This window comes from Podarcis bocagei, assembly GCF_964188305.1.
Source record: "Podarcis bocagei genome assembly, chromosome: 8".
Classification (NCBI taxonomy): Eukaryota; Metazoa; Chordata; class Lepidosauria; order Squamata; family Lacertidae; genus Podarcis; species Podarcis bocagei.
The window spans coordinates 45,156,172-45,172,909 of NC_138133.1; the positions used below are offsets into that span (position 1 = coordinate 45,156,172).

The 16,738-nt window shown below is 41.0% G+C and overlaps 1 protein-coding gene across 1 annotated transcript in view; it reads right to left on the bottom strand.

Moving 5' to 3' along the window:
• SMCHD1 (structural maintenance of chromosomes flexible hinge domain containing 1) overlaps nt 1-16,738 on the bottom strand; it is a 62,658-nt gene that overhangs the window by 37,885 nt on the left and 8,035 nt on the right. Inside the window, exons 7-22 of the mRNA XM_081205522.1 lie at nt 16,020-16,139; nt 15,616-15,782; nt 15,217-15,310; nt 14,499-14,709; nt 13,343-13,463; nt 13,079-13,259; nt 12,382-12,579; nt 8,896-9,009; nt 6,725-6,831; nt 6,431-6,513; nt 5,622-5,735; nt 3,845-3,922; nt 3,640-3,759; nt 3,240-3,384; nt 1,686-1,782; nt 614-686 (exon numbers count right to left, since the gene is read on the bottom strand). Coding sequence (XP_081061648.1) covers nt 614-686; nt 1,686-1,782; nt 3,240-3,384; nt 3,640-3,759; nt 3,845-3,922; nt 5,622-5,735; nt 6,431-6,513; nt 6,725-6,831; nt 8,896-9,009; nt 12,382-12,579; nt 13,079-13,259; nt 13,343-13,463; nt 14,499-14,709; nt 15,217-15,310; nt 15,616-15,782; nt 16,020-16,139 — 2,023 coding nt within the window. The remainder of the gene's footprint in view (nt 1-613; nt 687-1,685; nt 1,783-3,239; nt 3,385-3,639; nt 3,760-3,844; nt 3,923-5,621; nt 5,736-6,430; nt 6,514-6,724; nt 6,832-8,895; nt 9,010-12,381; nt 12,580-13,078; nt 13,260-13,342; nt 13,464-14,498; nt 14,710-15,216; nt 15,311-15,615; nt 15,783-16,019; nt 16,140-16,738) is intronic.

Sequence of the window (16,738 nt, forward strand, 5' to 3'; positions counted from 1 at the left end):
ATTATGGCTCCAGAACAGACACCTATTTTTATTTAATTCAAACTTTTTTTAAAAAAAACTTCCATAGAGACTTTCATTTTTTAATAAACCATTCAACAATCACCAGAGTGGAATACAGAAATTAAATATAAAACCTGATATGGATCATAAAATAGCATTAAATAAAGAACAACCAGAATTAAACCTGCAGAAATAGATTCATTTGGAAAGGGTTGGTAGAAAAGAAAATATTCCAGCAAGCATCAAAAACAACATTGGGGCTTACTTCAGTTCAAAGGAAGAGAATTCCAGAGCCGGGTACCACAACTTTACTGTAGGGGCATCTTATATCATCAATAGAGCTTCATCAAGACATGTAACTAATTGGGGTGTGATGTAGGAAGATAGATAGCTTCTTTGATACCCTGGTCCAGAACTATAAAGGGCCCTATATAACAGTAGTAAAATCTTGAATCTAGCTTAGTAACAAATTGGCAGTGACATGCTACCAATAGGTTGTCCCAGAGAGCAGAAGTATTTTTTACCAGCTGCAGCTTCTAGACCAAATTCAAGGACAGGCCCATGTAAAGTGGATCACATTAATGAAGTCATATGTTTCAAACATTTCACTAACCTGGAAGAAGTTTAATTTTCAAAATTTGGGATTCCTCCTTCAGGCCAGGAAGAGTAACTTTCAGATTGAAGTTCTATTGAAAAATATGATTTTAAAAGTCAATGTTAAATAATGCCCATGAATTTTTTTTGTTCAGTTTTCAAAGTGAATAATCCTGTAAAGCAATTATATATTTCCACCCCCTAGGAAATGACTTAAAATGTTCCACTTTTAATCTTTACTCTTGTCTAATACCCTCAGCTACTTAACTGAGGTTCTTAACTGAGGCTCCTTCTATTTCAAAATGCTACATTAAGACACACTTACAGTAATCCCAACATAAGTAAGTGGTACTTGAAACAGTGGTAAGGAAATTGCACCCAGGGAAGGTGGACGGGGGGGGGGGGGAGGGGGGCAGGGCAGAGGAAGCTCCCTGAGGCTTGCCTCACAAAATGGGGCAGGGGGCGCACTCACTCACCACAGTCCAGGAGAGTTGGTGACAGCATTGCCACCCACCCTCTGTCGGAGCTGCCAGGCTGACGCCTCACAGCCTCACTCTGCCCCTTGGGTCAAGCTTGACCTGGGGATGGTGGTGCCATGGCTGGGCGCCACATGCGCCCACAGTCTTTCGTCTTCTCTGCTCAGGGCTGACTTGGGGATGGAGCTGCCGTGGGGGGTACACTCGGTGAGGAGAGGGGCGGCAGCTCTGTGCCATGGACTCCCCACTCTTTCCCAGGGTCAAACGTGACCTGGATGTGGAGTTGAAGCAGAGCTGAGGCTGGGCACGAGGAAGCTGCCTCGCACGCCAAAGCCAGGTTCTGATGGGAGCCTGTTGTGGGGGCGCCTAGTTGTGCCCCCTCCAGAAAATGTGAGCTGGGGCAACAGCCCACCCGCTCCCCCTTAGACTTGAAGGACTTCTAGAATACTTGACTTAATACTCTACAAACTAATAATTGAATAGAAAATATATAGAAAATATTTTAGATAAATATTTTAATTCTTATGAAAAACAACTATGATTCTTTAGAAAACAAGTATGCAGCCACATATTTATTAAAAGTAAACAATGCATTTTTGCCATAATTCAACTTACCTTTCCCTGGTAATTGTTTACCAGGCCTTTAGCAGTTACACCCTTAATGGCACAATTTGGTCCTTTATCTATTTCTTCATACTGTAATGTTAAGCCACTACAAACACAAGTGAAAATAATTTTAAGAACTAAAGTGACCATTTTAAAATTGCAACTAAATAATACATAATGTGGAGTTACCCATGAGGGCTCTTTCTGAATATACAGAATATTATGTGATGATGAGTGACCCTTCTCATTCACTTCAGAAGACTAAAATTCCAGAAGCTTCTGAAACCTCTACTGTGGATCAGGCCAAAAGTAAGGAATAAGCAAAATGCAAAACTGTGGTCTTGCTATTTTAACATTGCACAGAAAAGAGAGGGCTACTATCAGGACGCGGGTGGCACCGTGGTCTAAACCACTGAGCCTTGGGCTTGCCGATCAAAAGGTTGGCAGTTCGAATCCCCGCGATGGGGTGAGCTCCCATTGCTCAGTCCTAGCTCCTGCCAACCTAGCAGTTCGAAAGCACGCCAAAAAGTGCAAGTAGATTAATAGGTACTGCTCTGGCGGGAAGGTAAATGGTGTTTCCGTGCACTGCTCTGGTGATGGTGTTCCGTTGTGCCAGAAGCGGCTTAGTCATGCTGGCCACATGACTTGGAAAAACTGTCTGCGGAGCAGACAAATGCTGGCTCCCTCGGCCTGTAAAGCGAGATAAGCACCGCAACCCCAGAGTCATTCGCGACTGGACTTAACTGTCAGGGGTCCCTTTACCTTTTCTGTCAGGATGACTATGGGGAACAACTCCCCACCAGAGGAAAATTAAAGGCCCAGGGCCCAGGTGTCTGTCTATGATCAGAAATAACTCTTATGGGTCAATCCAACACTATTTTCTTGGTTTGGGAATGATAACACCCTGTCCAGATTGGGCACTGCTGCAAAATATTCAAATTGCCTAGTTTTTTTGGGGGGGCACTGCACTTTGTACACTGTATAAGACAGCTCAAAAGAATGATAGACATTTCAGTTAAATAGGTAGATTATGGCTTAATTCCATATTTTAGGGACACATCCTCTTAATCCAAGATACCTGAAATATTGTCTCACTCCTGTATATTCTCAATAGATCACTGTCTAGCATCACTGCTTTTCACTGTAGGCAAGAAAAATACTGAGACACTGCTCCTTCTAATGAAATTAGTCTTTTCTCCTGAACTAGATGGGAGGAATCTCCCATCAGCATACAGAATCCTTCCATGTTAAAACTACTGTGAAAAATCCCAGTTTAAGAACTCCATTCGTTTTCCATGGGTAAAAAGCCTCAGTTGTGATACAGCAAGCACCTGTAACCTCCTCCTGCATTAACACCATGTAACCTCAAAACTGTGTAATAATTCAAGAGACGATTTCTTAGTTTTTGGTGCAAAGGAGACAGATCACTAATTTCTGAAATAAAAGCATCTAGCTGTGTGTGCACAACATTTATTTGGGACCCACTGGATTGGGGAAAACAGAGAAAATACAAATCTTTATTTAAGAATACTAAATAAACAAAATAATTAAAATGACAGTTACCTAGCCTCAAGAACTGGCACAATATCATCCGTCAGATGAGTAGCATGACCAAATTCATCCTGGACATCTAGAGGAATATTGAATGGATGCCCAACTCGAAATGTGAGATCGAAAAGACCTATTGAAAACTTCTGAGGCTTGCCCTCTGAGGTAGATGGGGGGAAAACAATGTTATTACAATGAAACTGTTTAGTGGATTAATTCTAGTCATTCTTCACCCATCTGAATACAGCCTGAATGCTTCAACTCATTTATATTTTATTGACACTTTCAATAACATTTTCAACATTTAATCCAACTTTAAATAGAAAAATAGTATTTTACTGAGTGTGTCACAGCTAACTTCTGCATGCAAAGAACAGGCTGACTGGTTAAAATACAACAACAGTATTAACCTTACCTATTATATTAAATTTAAATGTTTCTGATGGAAGAGGTCTTACTGCAAAAGTGTCGGCATTGCTTTCATTCAACACCACTTGCAGTTTCAATGTGTAGGATCCAAGTTTAGTAATATTTTCTGTGTATAATCAGAAACAAAGTTTAAAATGAAATAATCAAAATATTGCTCAACTGTAAGGTAGATTTAAAGCAAAAACACTCACCCATTTTTTTGAACCAGTAAGGCCATTTACCCCCATGCTGACTGATATGAGAAATGATTTCCTTATCTCCATCATGGGCTTAAATAGGGGGAAAGAAAGAAAACACATATAAAAATTGTGCTAAGGTATCTTTAAATGCATTAGGTTGCAAACAAATAATACAGGATATATGTGTATTTTAATAATAATATTAAGGTAACTAAATAAGGGGTTACTCTGCCCACACCAGTGCTGTCTCTACTTAAAAAAACAACCCCACACTAGTTTTGTTGCTGTCTTCAAAACTGGTGCTCTGGGGGGGGGGCAGATAAGGCCTCCAAGTCAGGGGGTAACCACCCCTACATTAACAGTTTGGTGAAGGTGAACTGAGAACTAAATTTAAAGTGATGTAGGCTTGATTCAGCCCCAGCCATGTTATTTAAAATGACACTGATTTTGCTTAAATGTCCCCTAATGGAAACCAACAGGATTAGAAAATTAGGCAGCTGGCAGGAAATGTAGAGATTCACTACTTTTTTGAACGCCTTCGTAGCTGAATGAAAAATGGTAGTTGCTAGGAGCCTAATCTTCCTCTCGCCCCTTGTGCCTTTGCACAAGGTCAAAAATAACCCTACTTTGCATCCCAGCTCCATCTGGAACTTGGGGTGAGGAAGGTCGTCCCTTTCCAGGTAGGCTGACTGAATTCTAGGAAAATTAATTGAATGGTGAATTTTTAAAGCATGACTTAAAAGTTTCCTATTGCTATTTCTTCATGTTTCCTAAAGGTTGGTGCAAATTTGGCCACTAAATAATGTTAATTAGCAACTAAACATAGTATTAATGTTGTTTCATTCTCATAATTAAGCCTTGCATCTCTTAGTAATACTGTATACATTTTGCATACTTTCCTTTTTTTTTTTTTACCTACGAAGGATATATTTTAAATATATTCCTATATAGGGGGTCTTTCTTACTACTAGCACCCATGAGTCTGCAATGTTAACAGCACAATCCAATTTACTTAGAAGTATATCCACTTGTGTTCAATGAGGACTTTCTTCCAAATAAGTGAGCACCAGACTGCTGCTTAAATATGGGAATATAGGAACCTATACAATGCACAATTTTATATTCTTTTTCCAAAGTTGCTCCTTCTGTCCTTACCCTCACAAAATGTAGCAAAGAAAAATGAAGTGCCCATGACTGATGCACTGAAGAATAGTTGATTGCTTTAGTCTGCCCAGAAACAGCTAACACAACCTTGTAAATAAATCCTCTAAAGTTAGTAGTCTGCAAGAAAATTACTAGCCTGAAATGTGCTGGCTAAGTCAGCATGGCTAGTAGCTAGGGAGTGGGAGTCTAACAACACCTGGAAGGCCATAGATCCCCCACTGCTGCTTTAGAGGAATATATTTTAAGATGCATCAGGACTTTAAGTGTTTAACACATGAGACATTGTATTATCCTAATGCAGAGCTTTCCAAACCGTGTGTCGCGACACGTTAGTGTGGCAGCTGCATTATAATAATTTATTATTTATACCCCGCCCATCTGGCTGAGTTTCCCTGGCATTGTGTAGGTGTGTCACATGAAAGCTCCCCACGCTCCTCCCGGGACTAGAAAGTGGTTAGTTTGGTTTGCTAGTAAAACTGAATTGCTGTGCCACAAAATGATGCATGTCTAAAAAATGTGTCACCAACATGAAATGTTTGGAAAGCTCTGTTCTAATGGCTAGTGTATCAAACCTCAATATAATAATGTTTTAAAATAATCTAATGAAAACAGATTGCATTCTTACAATGAAAAATGACCTTAAGTTCCACAAGCAATTTCTTCGCTGCTCCATGACCTGACCCTGGAAGCTTTTGCATAGGCTCTCCTTTTTTATTCAATATTTCAATTCTTAGTGCTCCTATAAATAAAAAAAAGAACACCCCCCCCAAATACATTAAACACATCCAAGTGTAAGTTCTTTTCAAACTCCACTTGTCCATAAGTAATATTTAAATTACACTACAAATTAGATACACACATGGTCCATAGAAGTGGATTGGTAGAACATGATATTCCAACCCCCTTCTCTCCTTAGCAGCCTCTCCAAAAGTCAGAGAACCCTCTTGAAAGAGCCAGTGTGGTGTAGTGGTTAAGAGCGATAGACTGGTAATCTGGGGAACCGGGTTCACGTCTCTGCTCCTCCACATGCAGCTGCTGGGTGACCTTGGGCTAGTCACACTTCTCTGAAGTCGCTCAGCCCCACTCACCTCACAGAGTGTTTGTTGTGGGGGAGGAAGGGAAAGGAGAATGTTAGCCGCTTTGAGACTCCTTAAAGGGGGTGAAAGGTGGGATATCAAATCCAAACTCTTCTTCTTCTTCTGTGTTGTGTTGGGGGAGACAAATGCTTGAAAATCAGGCAGAGACACTTTCCATAAGTGCTAGTTCCCTTCATGGAAGTTGCCTCTACCTGATTATTGATGACCCCACTTCCTCCTCAGTCTCCTGTGCCATAGCTCATATTATTCAGGAGGATCCTTTTAGGAGGTATGATGATCTGCTGGTGGGAGGAATGTCACTTCTTTCTAGATCCAGCCCTTTATCATTAACACATACCTATGGTAGCTCCTGCAAGCTTAGTTTCATTTGGTAATAATTCATCTCCATCGGGCCATGTTACTGACAACCTATCAGGAAGCCTAATTAAAAAAAAAAGTTATTATTTAAATTTTCTGGCACTGCAAGCTTTAATCAATTAAATCTGCTAGATTAATTCATTTAAACAATTTTGTGAACTGCTCTGAGATCTACAGATGAAGGGCGGTATACAAATTTAATAAATATAAATAAACACAGCCTGCATATTTTTGAATTAACAGGTTAGCTTTTCATTGGCTTATATAAACTTACTTGGAAATTTCCTCTTCAATGTATTTCTTCACTGCTTTGTTGGAAACGGAACGATCAAGTTTGCATATTGGTATAACCTTGATTTCATCATAGAGTCCCTCGGGTTCCTGAAAAGTTAAGCTACTTATTTATAAATGACTTCCGATAAGGAAGCATAGAATTAAATTATATCTGGATTCAGATACATAGAACTTTATATCATCATGGGCAGAACAATCCAATGAGGGCTGGAAGTGGTAAATCTGTGCCCCTGGAACCAACAAATCCTGAGTCTACCCAATCTCACGTTGGCTAGGGCAGAAGGTGCAGGGTTGGAAAGTAGAGGAAAAGAATTATACTGACATCAGGGCTGATATTCTTTCACAGTCAGGGGAATTAGGAGGGTCCAAATCCTCCTCAGGTTAGCCTCCACCATGCTGCGCTTTTGCTCTCTCTACCATTGAAGCATTAATTGTGGTTCTATCTACAGTGCCTGTGAGGGGGTTTACAAGAGACTCATAACATTCTGCAGTGGCTCCCTGCTTGTGAATGCTCCCCCCAGGGAGGCTCGCCTGGTGCCTTTGTTATATAACTTTAGGTGCCACGCAAAAACATTCCTTTTCTCTCAGGCCTTTGGCTAATTTAAAAAGCCATAGGTTGTATAGAGGTGGTTATTGCTTTATTTGCTACTGTGGTATGTATTTTTCTATTGTAAATTGCTCTGTGATTCTTGGTTGAAAGCTGGGCTGCCCTCCCCGAGACTGCAGGATTAAACGTTACATTAAATTCAATATAAAATAATATATTATATAGTACAGTACTTAAGTACAGGGCTGTCACCTCTCTTTGCTGTTATCTAAGAGATATGAAGATCTGGGAGGAAAGTAGGTTAAAAGAACTGTTATCTATAATGGAGGGGCTAAAAGCCTTATTATCAAATAAAATGTGAAATGGGTCAAGTGCAGCTATCTTTTCTCTAATATCTCTAAATCAGACAAATAATAAACAAGCTAATAAAAAGCTGAGCATCATTTAGAGATTTGTACAAATTTTTAACACTTTTAGCTGAAATCGGTTTGACTTGCATATAATTACCGTATTTTTCACTCTATAAGACACACTTTTTTCTTCCTAAAAAGGGGAAATGTCTGTGCATCTTATGGAGTGAATGTGTGGTCCCTGGCAGCAGAGGAGCTGGGGACTTTGGTTCCCAGGGCGGCAGGGGCGTGGCACGCCGCCCGTGCGAGTGTCCTAATGGTGACGCCTGCGCGAGGGGGTAAGGAGAGGTGAGGCAGGGGGAGAGGGCTTTAGAATACGCTTTAGAGTTCCCTCCATCTGAGGGGCTCTGTGACTTGCATGAGAGCAGCCAGGAGCCAGCGCGGAGGGGGATCTTTCTCCCTCGCATGCTCTGTCAAATTGGGATGGGGAGCTTCCGCCAAACAATATATTTGCCTCTCACCCTGAGGCTTAGCTGCCAGATGCCCATGTGTGTCTGAAGGCTCTGAAGGAGACGTTGCCCAGTAGAGGAAACGGGTCTCTTTATCCCTTGGATGAGCAAGCACGGCTGGCAGGCAACACATCTGGATTTTGTTTGCAAGGCAAGGCGTCGACCTTCAATTTTGCTCTGTTTTTGCTTTGCATTTTTATGTTGTGATCTTCGGATGGAGGGCAGTATACAAATTAACAACAACAACGCCTGATCTAGACAAGCGCTCTCTCTCTTTCCACCCCCCTCCCCTGGCATCCTCTCTCCCAGGGAGCGGATGTAGTTGCAGCAGGAGTTTGCTGCGGCTTAATGCCAGGCCAGAGAGAGAGAGAGAGAGAGAGAGAGAGAGAGAGAGAGAGGCTACCGCCAGAGCCGAGTAATGTCTGAGCAAACATTGCCCAGGGAGACAGATGTTGCGGCTGGAGAATGAGGCTCATTGAAAAGAGCAGCGGAGGCTGTTGGTGCAGCCGCCAGGAAAGCCAATGAGGTTAGTTTCACTGCTGCCGCCGCCGCCTTTGGATACAGGCTGACTGAGCTGCAGGCTCTGTCCGGTTGCTAAGGCTCCAGCGGGAGAAGGTGCGTCTTATGGTCAGGTGCGTCTTATGGAGCGAAAAATACAATCTTCATGGAAGACTTTCAAAGAAATTGTTACCTCTAATCTAATTAAATCACTTAATCAGTTTACAACTTTTGACTATTCACTTACCAAGGCTATCTGAACCTCTCCTCCTGTAGCATACACATCTCCATCATGATCTCCATATAGAAAAAATTTCCTTATTCTGCCATAGAGTAATGGAACTGTTTTAATTGTTTTTACCTAAGACACAAACAGAAGTTTTTTTTTTTTTACTGTACTCTTTACAGATTTAATTTAATCCTAGAAATAATATTTGGTGGATCCATTCAATCTGCATGAACATACAGAAACAACAAAGACTAACTAACATACAGTGGTACCTCGGGTTACATACGCTTCAGGTTACAGACTCTGCTAACCCAGAAATAGTGCTTCAGGTTAAGAACTTTGCTTCAGGATGAGAACAGAAATCGTGCTCTGGCGGCGCGGCGGCAGCAAGAGGCCCCATTAGCTAACAGTTTCAGGTTAAGAACGGAGCTCCGGAACGAATTAAGTACATAACCTGAGGTACCACTGTAGTTCTATTTATTGTAATTCTTCAGTAGCCAAAAACAGTATTGGTAAAAGCATCTCCTGCATGCAAATGCAATTTGGTATGTAAAAGTTCTTCTCCAAGTGAGAACCCACTGCATGGTGAAATACAGAGCTTACACTATGTTACGAACTGGAGTTGGGGGTGGGGCGGGGGGACTGTTTAAGAGGTTCCAAGTTTATTCCAAAGACACAGTGCATCATTTCTAAAAAACCTCTGTTTACCATGCTGGTTCAACGGCACAGAGTGTTTAGGGGGAAAAAGTTGTTTGCGGTCTATATTCTGTTAGGGGATACAGTAAAAACTGTTCTGGTTGGGAATAAACCTTCCCACGTATCATAGTGACAGGCATAGCTTGTTCGTGACACTAGCTGGATACCAACATGAAACTGGAACTTTAAAAAAATATCACTGGGAAGAAAGTTTGTGTATTCATTATTTATAAAAGTTAATACTTTCAAAAACACTTATTTTATCTCTTCTATCTTTTCATTTTGAAATGTTTTAAAAATAATTAAATTTAGTTGTGATTTTGAAACCCAAGCTGTTAGTAAAATAATGGAGCTTTCTGCAGTCTGCTCCGGCCTTGAAAGTAACAGTTCAATCTAGCAAGCCTTAGCAACCATTTATCTGAAATGTGTTTTCCCTACAGAGGCTGAAACAAAGAAGCAAGGCTGTGGGCTAATGGATGGGAGGTGTGAAGGTCAAGTTTCAGCCCGGTGATGCAGGTAATGTGGGCTAGACCCTAACTCTGAGCCTGAAGTATGTTTCCATGCATGTGAAGAGGACAATACAGAGACATTTTTTATATCTAGAACCAGGATTTAATGCTGCTTTGCCATCTTATGGCATTCTGGATCCTGTGGGATAGGACTTTTTTGTCCATCCCATATCTCCATAAAAGCAGTTCTCCCTCTGATCCCTTTTGGAGAAGGCTATGCCAACCCACAGAGGCAACATGTGTCTTTCTCTCACACCTCACCATTTCCCTGTTTATCACTGCTGCAAGGATTTCCTGGGAAGGATCCTTGGTGTGGGTATCACAAAATCCTTTGTGGGGGATGGGGGTGGGCTAGTCTGCTTAGATAGGAAACTGGAAAGATGAGTTCTCCTATTTCCCTTTTCTGAGGGATAGCATTTCATTAGGGAGAGATACCACAGGCTGTGTAAAACTTAGTTAGGAGAATAAAGCTTTTACATTTTCGTGTTTTGAAAGTTTACTTGTCCTTATTACAAAGGAAGTTCTGAGGCTGTGTGTCTTAGGTTTGATCACCTTGACACACACAGTGTGATGGCCTGGGATTCAGACTCAGAGGCTGAACCTGAGGAATCCCAGCCTGCACAGGATTCCCCGCCTCCAGAACCAGCTGAGCTGGGGCTGGGGCTTGAGCTGAAGGGTCCTAACCTCTGCTGGATCCTCAGGTGCAGGCACCAGCTGAGTCTGCTCTGGCTCCTGAGGTGATGGAGGACCCATTGCCTACAGGTGCTCCACTCTCAGCCCCGTCAGGGGAAGCTGAGGTTGCCTCTGGGTCTGGTAACCCCCCAGCCTCTCCTGAACTGCAAAGGCTCAGGGCAGAGAGGCGGAGGGAACTAAGTTCCCGCAGGAGGAGTGCTCGCCTCCAGGCCAGGAGAGGCAAGTCACCTGTGGACCGGGGCCGCCCTATGCCTCGGGGCAGATACAAGCCAGCCAGTCCCAGGTTGCGGGAGCAACATTGTTGGTAGCCTGTTCCTGCCTGCTGGAGCTCCTGACCTCACCCGACTCCCTGCCTTTTACCCAGCTTCAGCTTTGACTGACTGCCTCCCTACTGCACCCTTGATCTCGGACTGGACTCGGACCTCGCTTCACAGTTACCCACGGGACCAGCAAACACAGCAAGGCTGATGCTTTTCAAGTTAATAGTTCAGTTCTGATCCCCAAACTGGGTTGTAGTAAGAGGGGGGAAGTCCTGTTTTGCAAGTGGAAACCCATGTGCTGATGGGGTACGTTTGTAGTTATCAGAGGCAACAGCTGGTGCTGATAATTAATAAATGCCTTGTTGAGACTTTTTTGCTGCCTTCAAAGTCACCCCAGATTATCCCAACAGGCTTTGTTAATTTATAAAAACAATAAAATGGAACACATTAACACTGAAGAGGGGTGAGCATCAATATTCACCTTGGGTTGCAACACTCACCCACTCACACCTTGCTTGCCAAAACACTGTCTCATTGATTTTTCCCTTGAAGAAGCAGGCTTGCAATTTGTGGCTAGTCCTAGATTCAGCCTTGTATCTAGGGACGCATGTGGCTATTGGGCGCCAGAAGTGCCTTTCCCCCTCATAGGCTGATGGGCCACTTATCTGAGATTAGGAGATGCGGCTACAGCAACAGATGTGTTAATTACATATAGGTTATATTTCTGCAATGTGTTAAATTTGGGCTACGTTTGAACAATCTTTGGAAACTTCGATTGATTCAGAACACAACTGCAAGAATGAGGGGGGGTTTAAGATCCAGTTTTAGGGCAGTGTTCAAACAGCTAACTTTACACATCATCTGCAACAGCTGTGTTGTTTGCTAATTTGTTTCTGGGCATAATTAAAGTGTCTATCTATCTACTGCTTGATTGCAATAAAACCACTAAGCCATTTACAAGGAATATTAGAATTATCAGTAAAAAAAAGTATTGTGACATCATGGGTTCATAATGATACTGTGATTTTAATTGTTCGAAGACACCCAGAGGGATATGTATGCATTACAAGGGTGGGGAAGAAATGCTCACATCAATAAAAATATTTAAAATATTTTTTTTACAGTAGCAATAATTGAATCCTAAATTAGCTTTTTATAACATAAAATAATATATAACATCAATATTTTTGTCTGCATTATACAGGATAAGCAACAAAGTACTTCTATTTCCCCAGCAAACATTCTTTTAAAAGCATATTATAATTTTATTTATATTAAACTTTTGTTGCATTCAAATCTGTGTTAGGCCATCTTTAAAAAGTGTCATCAACAAGCAATTAACTTACCAGCTGCCCAGCTTTGTATGTCTTTCCATCCCATTCTATTGCCAAATATGTAGACCAGGGACTCTGCAAGCGCTTAGAGTGCAGCTCAGTCCGTGTAATTATTTCTTTGAAGTGTGTGAATTTTATTTGTTTGTCATGTTTTTCATGGCACTCCTTGAGCCACAATGAAAAGTCTCTGTCAATTTTCATTCTTTGCTCCTGTGAAGAATTTTGAACATGTATTAGAGTAACTGTAGTTCAGCCTTTATGACTGTCTGAAGGTGCAGTCTTGTGCAGGCCTCAGCTTCAATTAGTCATTATTTAAAATTACGAAGAGACAAGGTGTGGCAATTTTAATTACCCACAATGTTCCTGACCTAGCATCACTTGGCCACTGAGGGGAATTAAAAAGGTGACTAGACCCACCTGCTCAGTACTACTACTAAAGCCAGGTAAGCCTCCCAAGGTTCATTGATGAAGTAGGGAAGGAACCTACCACAAAGTACTTTGCCCAGGGCCCCTTCAGACTAAGAGCCAGCCCCAACATTATGGTAACACATACCAAACTCCTCAAATAAAGTTAGGCAATGTAATTGTCTTAGGCAATGTACTTTAAAAATCTAAAGTACGTCAATAAAAAGACAGAAAGCTCACATATAATGGTTCTCTTAATTTATTTATCCAATTGTGACAAGCAATTAAATTGAACAAGTATTACCTGTCCATTGACGATTCTTGTAAAAATTGTGTTTCTGTCTTTTAACTTCAATTCCAAATCCATGAAAGTTAGTTTGTTTGTGCTGACCTGAAATCTGTCATTTGTAAATAACACACCAGAAATTCTGTTGTAACATTCAGATGGGGCAAGACCTCTCTTGGGCAGAGCACACCACTCAAAGCTTAGGGAGAAAGGCAATGATTAGAAACTTTTACAAAAATAAAAAAATAAAAAATGTAAATTATTGCATAGGCATAATCTTACTTCTCAACAGTTGTGTATGGTATTAGTCTTCCATTCCAAAAACATTCAAAAATAGGCCTTTTCCCTCTTGCTCCCTTTTCTATTACATAGCATTCTTCATCATCATTGTCATCTTTTAATTCTAAATTGAAAAATTAGTGTCAAATTACAAAGGAATGCAAGGACAGAAGACATTGTTCTCCAAAATAGAACATTAAACCACTATTTCTAATTATTTATTAGTCATACAGTTTCCCCTCAAATATGCAGCAAACTAATAAAAGTTATTCAACACTGGTAAGTGAAGTGAAGTGAAGTGAAGTGAAGTGAAGTGAAGTGAAGTGAAGTAAAGTAAAGTAAAGTAAAGTAAAGTAAAGTAAAGTAAAGTAAAGTAAAGTAAAGTAAAGTTTGTACAGCTTAATACCCAGTGACCCAATAGGCTTCATGGTTTTCTCCCTTGTCATACAAGGCAGGAAACAGATCACCCTAAAAGTTTCAGCCAAACGTCCCCATCAACCTTAGGTGCACTTTACAGCATAATAATTTCAGGTTGTAGAATTATATATATATGTAATTATAGCCCTGTCCTTCGCCATGTAGCCTGCCCCGAGGCAGGTTACCTTCAAGCTCAATACTACAAGTTAACTAAGTAAAACCTAAACAGTACTAGATCATTAAGCTGAATGAAGAGCAGACAGAAACAACAACATTGCAGTGAGGAATATTCTAATCTCATCCTCTAGTCCCAATTGCCAGTGCAAAAATGTGTGGCTTGACCAGTTGTTGAAATGTATACAGTGACGAAACCAGATGCACCTCAGAAGGCATTCAACAGCCGAGTGGCTACCATAGAGAAGGTCTTCTCAGATACTGCCACTTCACAAACTTCACAGCACAGCAGAACTGCCAACAAGGCCTCCCTTGCAGATCTCAAAAACTGGCGCCGGGCTCCCGAGGGTCACACAGAGCTGCGCGAACCCCGGGAGGGCAGGCAGCTCTGCGCGACCCTCCGGAGCCTGGTGCCAAGCCGGCCTCCGGAGGGTCGCACAGAGCTGCACGAACCTCGGGAGGGTAGGTGAGACCACTTCAGTGCAGTGTTCCCCGCTCCCAAGCTAAAGAGCTGCACAAGGAGGATGCGAATAGTATTGAGAAATAGTATGAAAGTTACCCAACTTACTTGAAGGAAAGCAAGGATCATCAGGATAGGTTTCTTTATCATACAAGAAAGGGTGATAGCGTATAACACCTTCCACTACACCGTCTCCTTCAACTTTCGCCTTGAACTCAAAACTATCCGCTGCTGTGCTTATATATAATGTCTGCATATCATTGTCAATTTCTCTAAGATTCACAATCTTAGGTGTCTTCCCTTTTTCATACATTGAAATCTACAAATAAACAACAAATAAATGCAAGTTCCTCCTATAAATGTTGTTCGTTGCCACGGTCATCAAGAGGCAGAAATAATACAAACTTAACAACATGCTCCAAGATTTGTGCAAACCAGGAATCAGGAGAATCTGTGCTCCCCAGTAACTTATAGCTTATAGGAATGGTAGTAGCAGGGCTGTCTAAAGGTTAGAGCCATGACTGGAGCTTTATCTCCTTGCAGGGCAGATGTACACAATATGAAGTGGGTAGGATCCAGAGGTTCCCACTGTTCAATGGGTGGGATTCCTTATGCTAGCAGAAAGACACTTCTGTTCATGCAAGGAAGGGACGATATTTTCCACTGGCATCCCACTGCATCATTGCTCATGCTATTCCCTGAACACCAGAAACAATGCAGGGAAAGGAGGAAATAGGAAAGCCCTGTTTTGCAAGTGTAACACTTTGGATAGTCCCTGGTTCTAAGCAAATGTAATTATTTGCAAACCAATGTATATAGATCCTACCTCAATATCAATATTGTTGAAAGTTCTTGCTTCCTTCATTGGCAAATTAATTTCATTTCCTTTTGGTCCATGGATATAGTAATGGTATATGTGTCTGTAAAAAAATGGTATATGTGTCTGTTAAAAGTTTGAATAAAAGACATTTACAAAATTGGTACACTGTTGAATAATCAAGCAGGCATTTACTTCAAGTTAAGTTATAAAATGGGCACCCCACAACTGGCAGCTGGAAACCTGAAAGCAGCACTAAGCGTACTATGCACTAATATAGACTAGTATAAATTTATAGTAAATTCAATTAATAAATGATTTGCAGAAACTGCACAAAAAAATCTTAAGTAATGCAAGATTTGAGTCAATAGTATTTGAACATATTAACTATTTTAACAAACAACTCACGATAGTTGCCTCGTCCAACGGTTAAAATTGTTTTTCAGGTACTGTACGTGTTCTGGCTGTACTCCTGTAATAACTACTGCAGTGAAACCTTCTTTGTCTTTTTCTTCCATGATAAGATTGTGCAGGAATCGTTCATCATCATTAACAATATGGGAAGAGTCAGATGGCTTTGAGAAATAGTTTTAAAATAAAATAAAATAGGTCACTTGACTGGAATTGTAACCATAAACTGGGAAACAACTGCTCTCATCTTTCTTGTCCAGCTGCTTATCAGAAAAGATAAAACTTGTTGGTACAATTAATTTCCCAACAACTGCCTAAACCCTGGTAGCTACTTGTTAAGTACTAAGATGACCTTTTTTCAAGTATTTTGTATAACTCAACAAATAATTTAAGTTCCTTACCTTTCTGTTTCGAATGTATCCCTTGTATATAGCTTCTTTGTTTTTCTCTTTCTTTTCAAAATCTTCTTTAGAAAGTACAAGCTCATGAACATCTTTAGAATCTGCAGGTTTGCTTATCATCTGTTCAAGATTTAAAAATTTTAAATAATAAATACAGTGGTACTTTGGGTTACATATGCTTCAGGTTACATACACTTCAGATTACAGACTCCACTAACCCAGAAATATTACCTCGGGTTAAGAACTTTGCTTCAGGATGAGAACAGAAATTGTGCTCCAGCGGTGCAGCAGCAGCAGGAGGCCCCATTAGCTAAAGTGGTGCTTCAGGTTAAGAACAGTTTCAGGTTAAGAATGGACCTCTGGAAGGAATTAAATACTTAACCCGAGGTACCACTGTAGAACAGTTTCAGAATTACAAGAGAAGCCACATCTGTCAAAAGTGCACACAAGATGACAAGAAGGGACCATCAGTATGCATTTCCCCCCCCCCCCAATACAGCACCCAGATATAGAATACACCCCGTCTCATTACCATGTCGTATTCAAGACAAAGACTGCCTTCTCTCCACCAGCAACACAGAGTATTCTCATTCATTTTAAGTGTGTAATATCCAGTGTTTGAGACCAGCAGTCCCAATTGCCAGACTGTGGTTCATGTAGGAAAACTATTGTTACCAACTAACAGCTGGGAGGCAAAGGGGTCCTGTTCGTTTACCAAA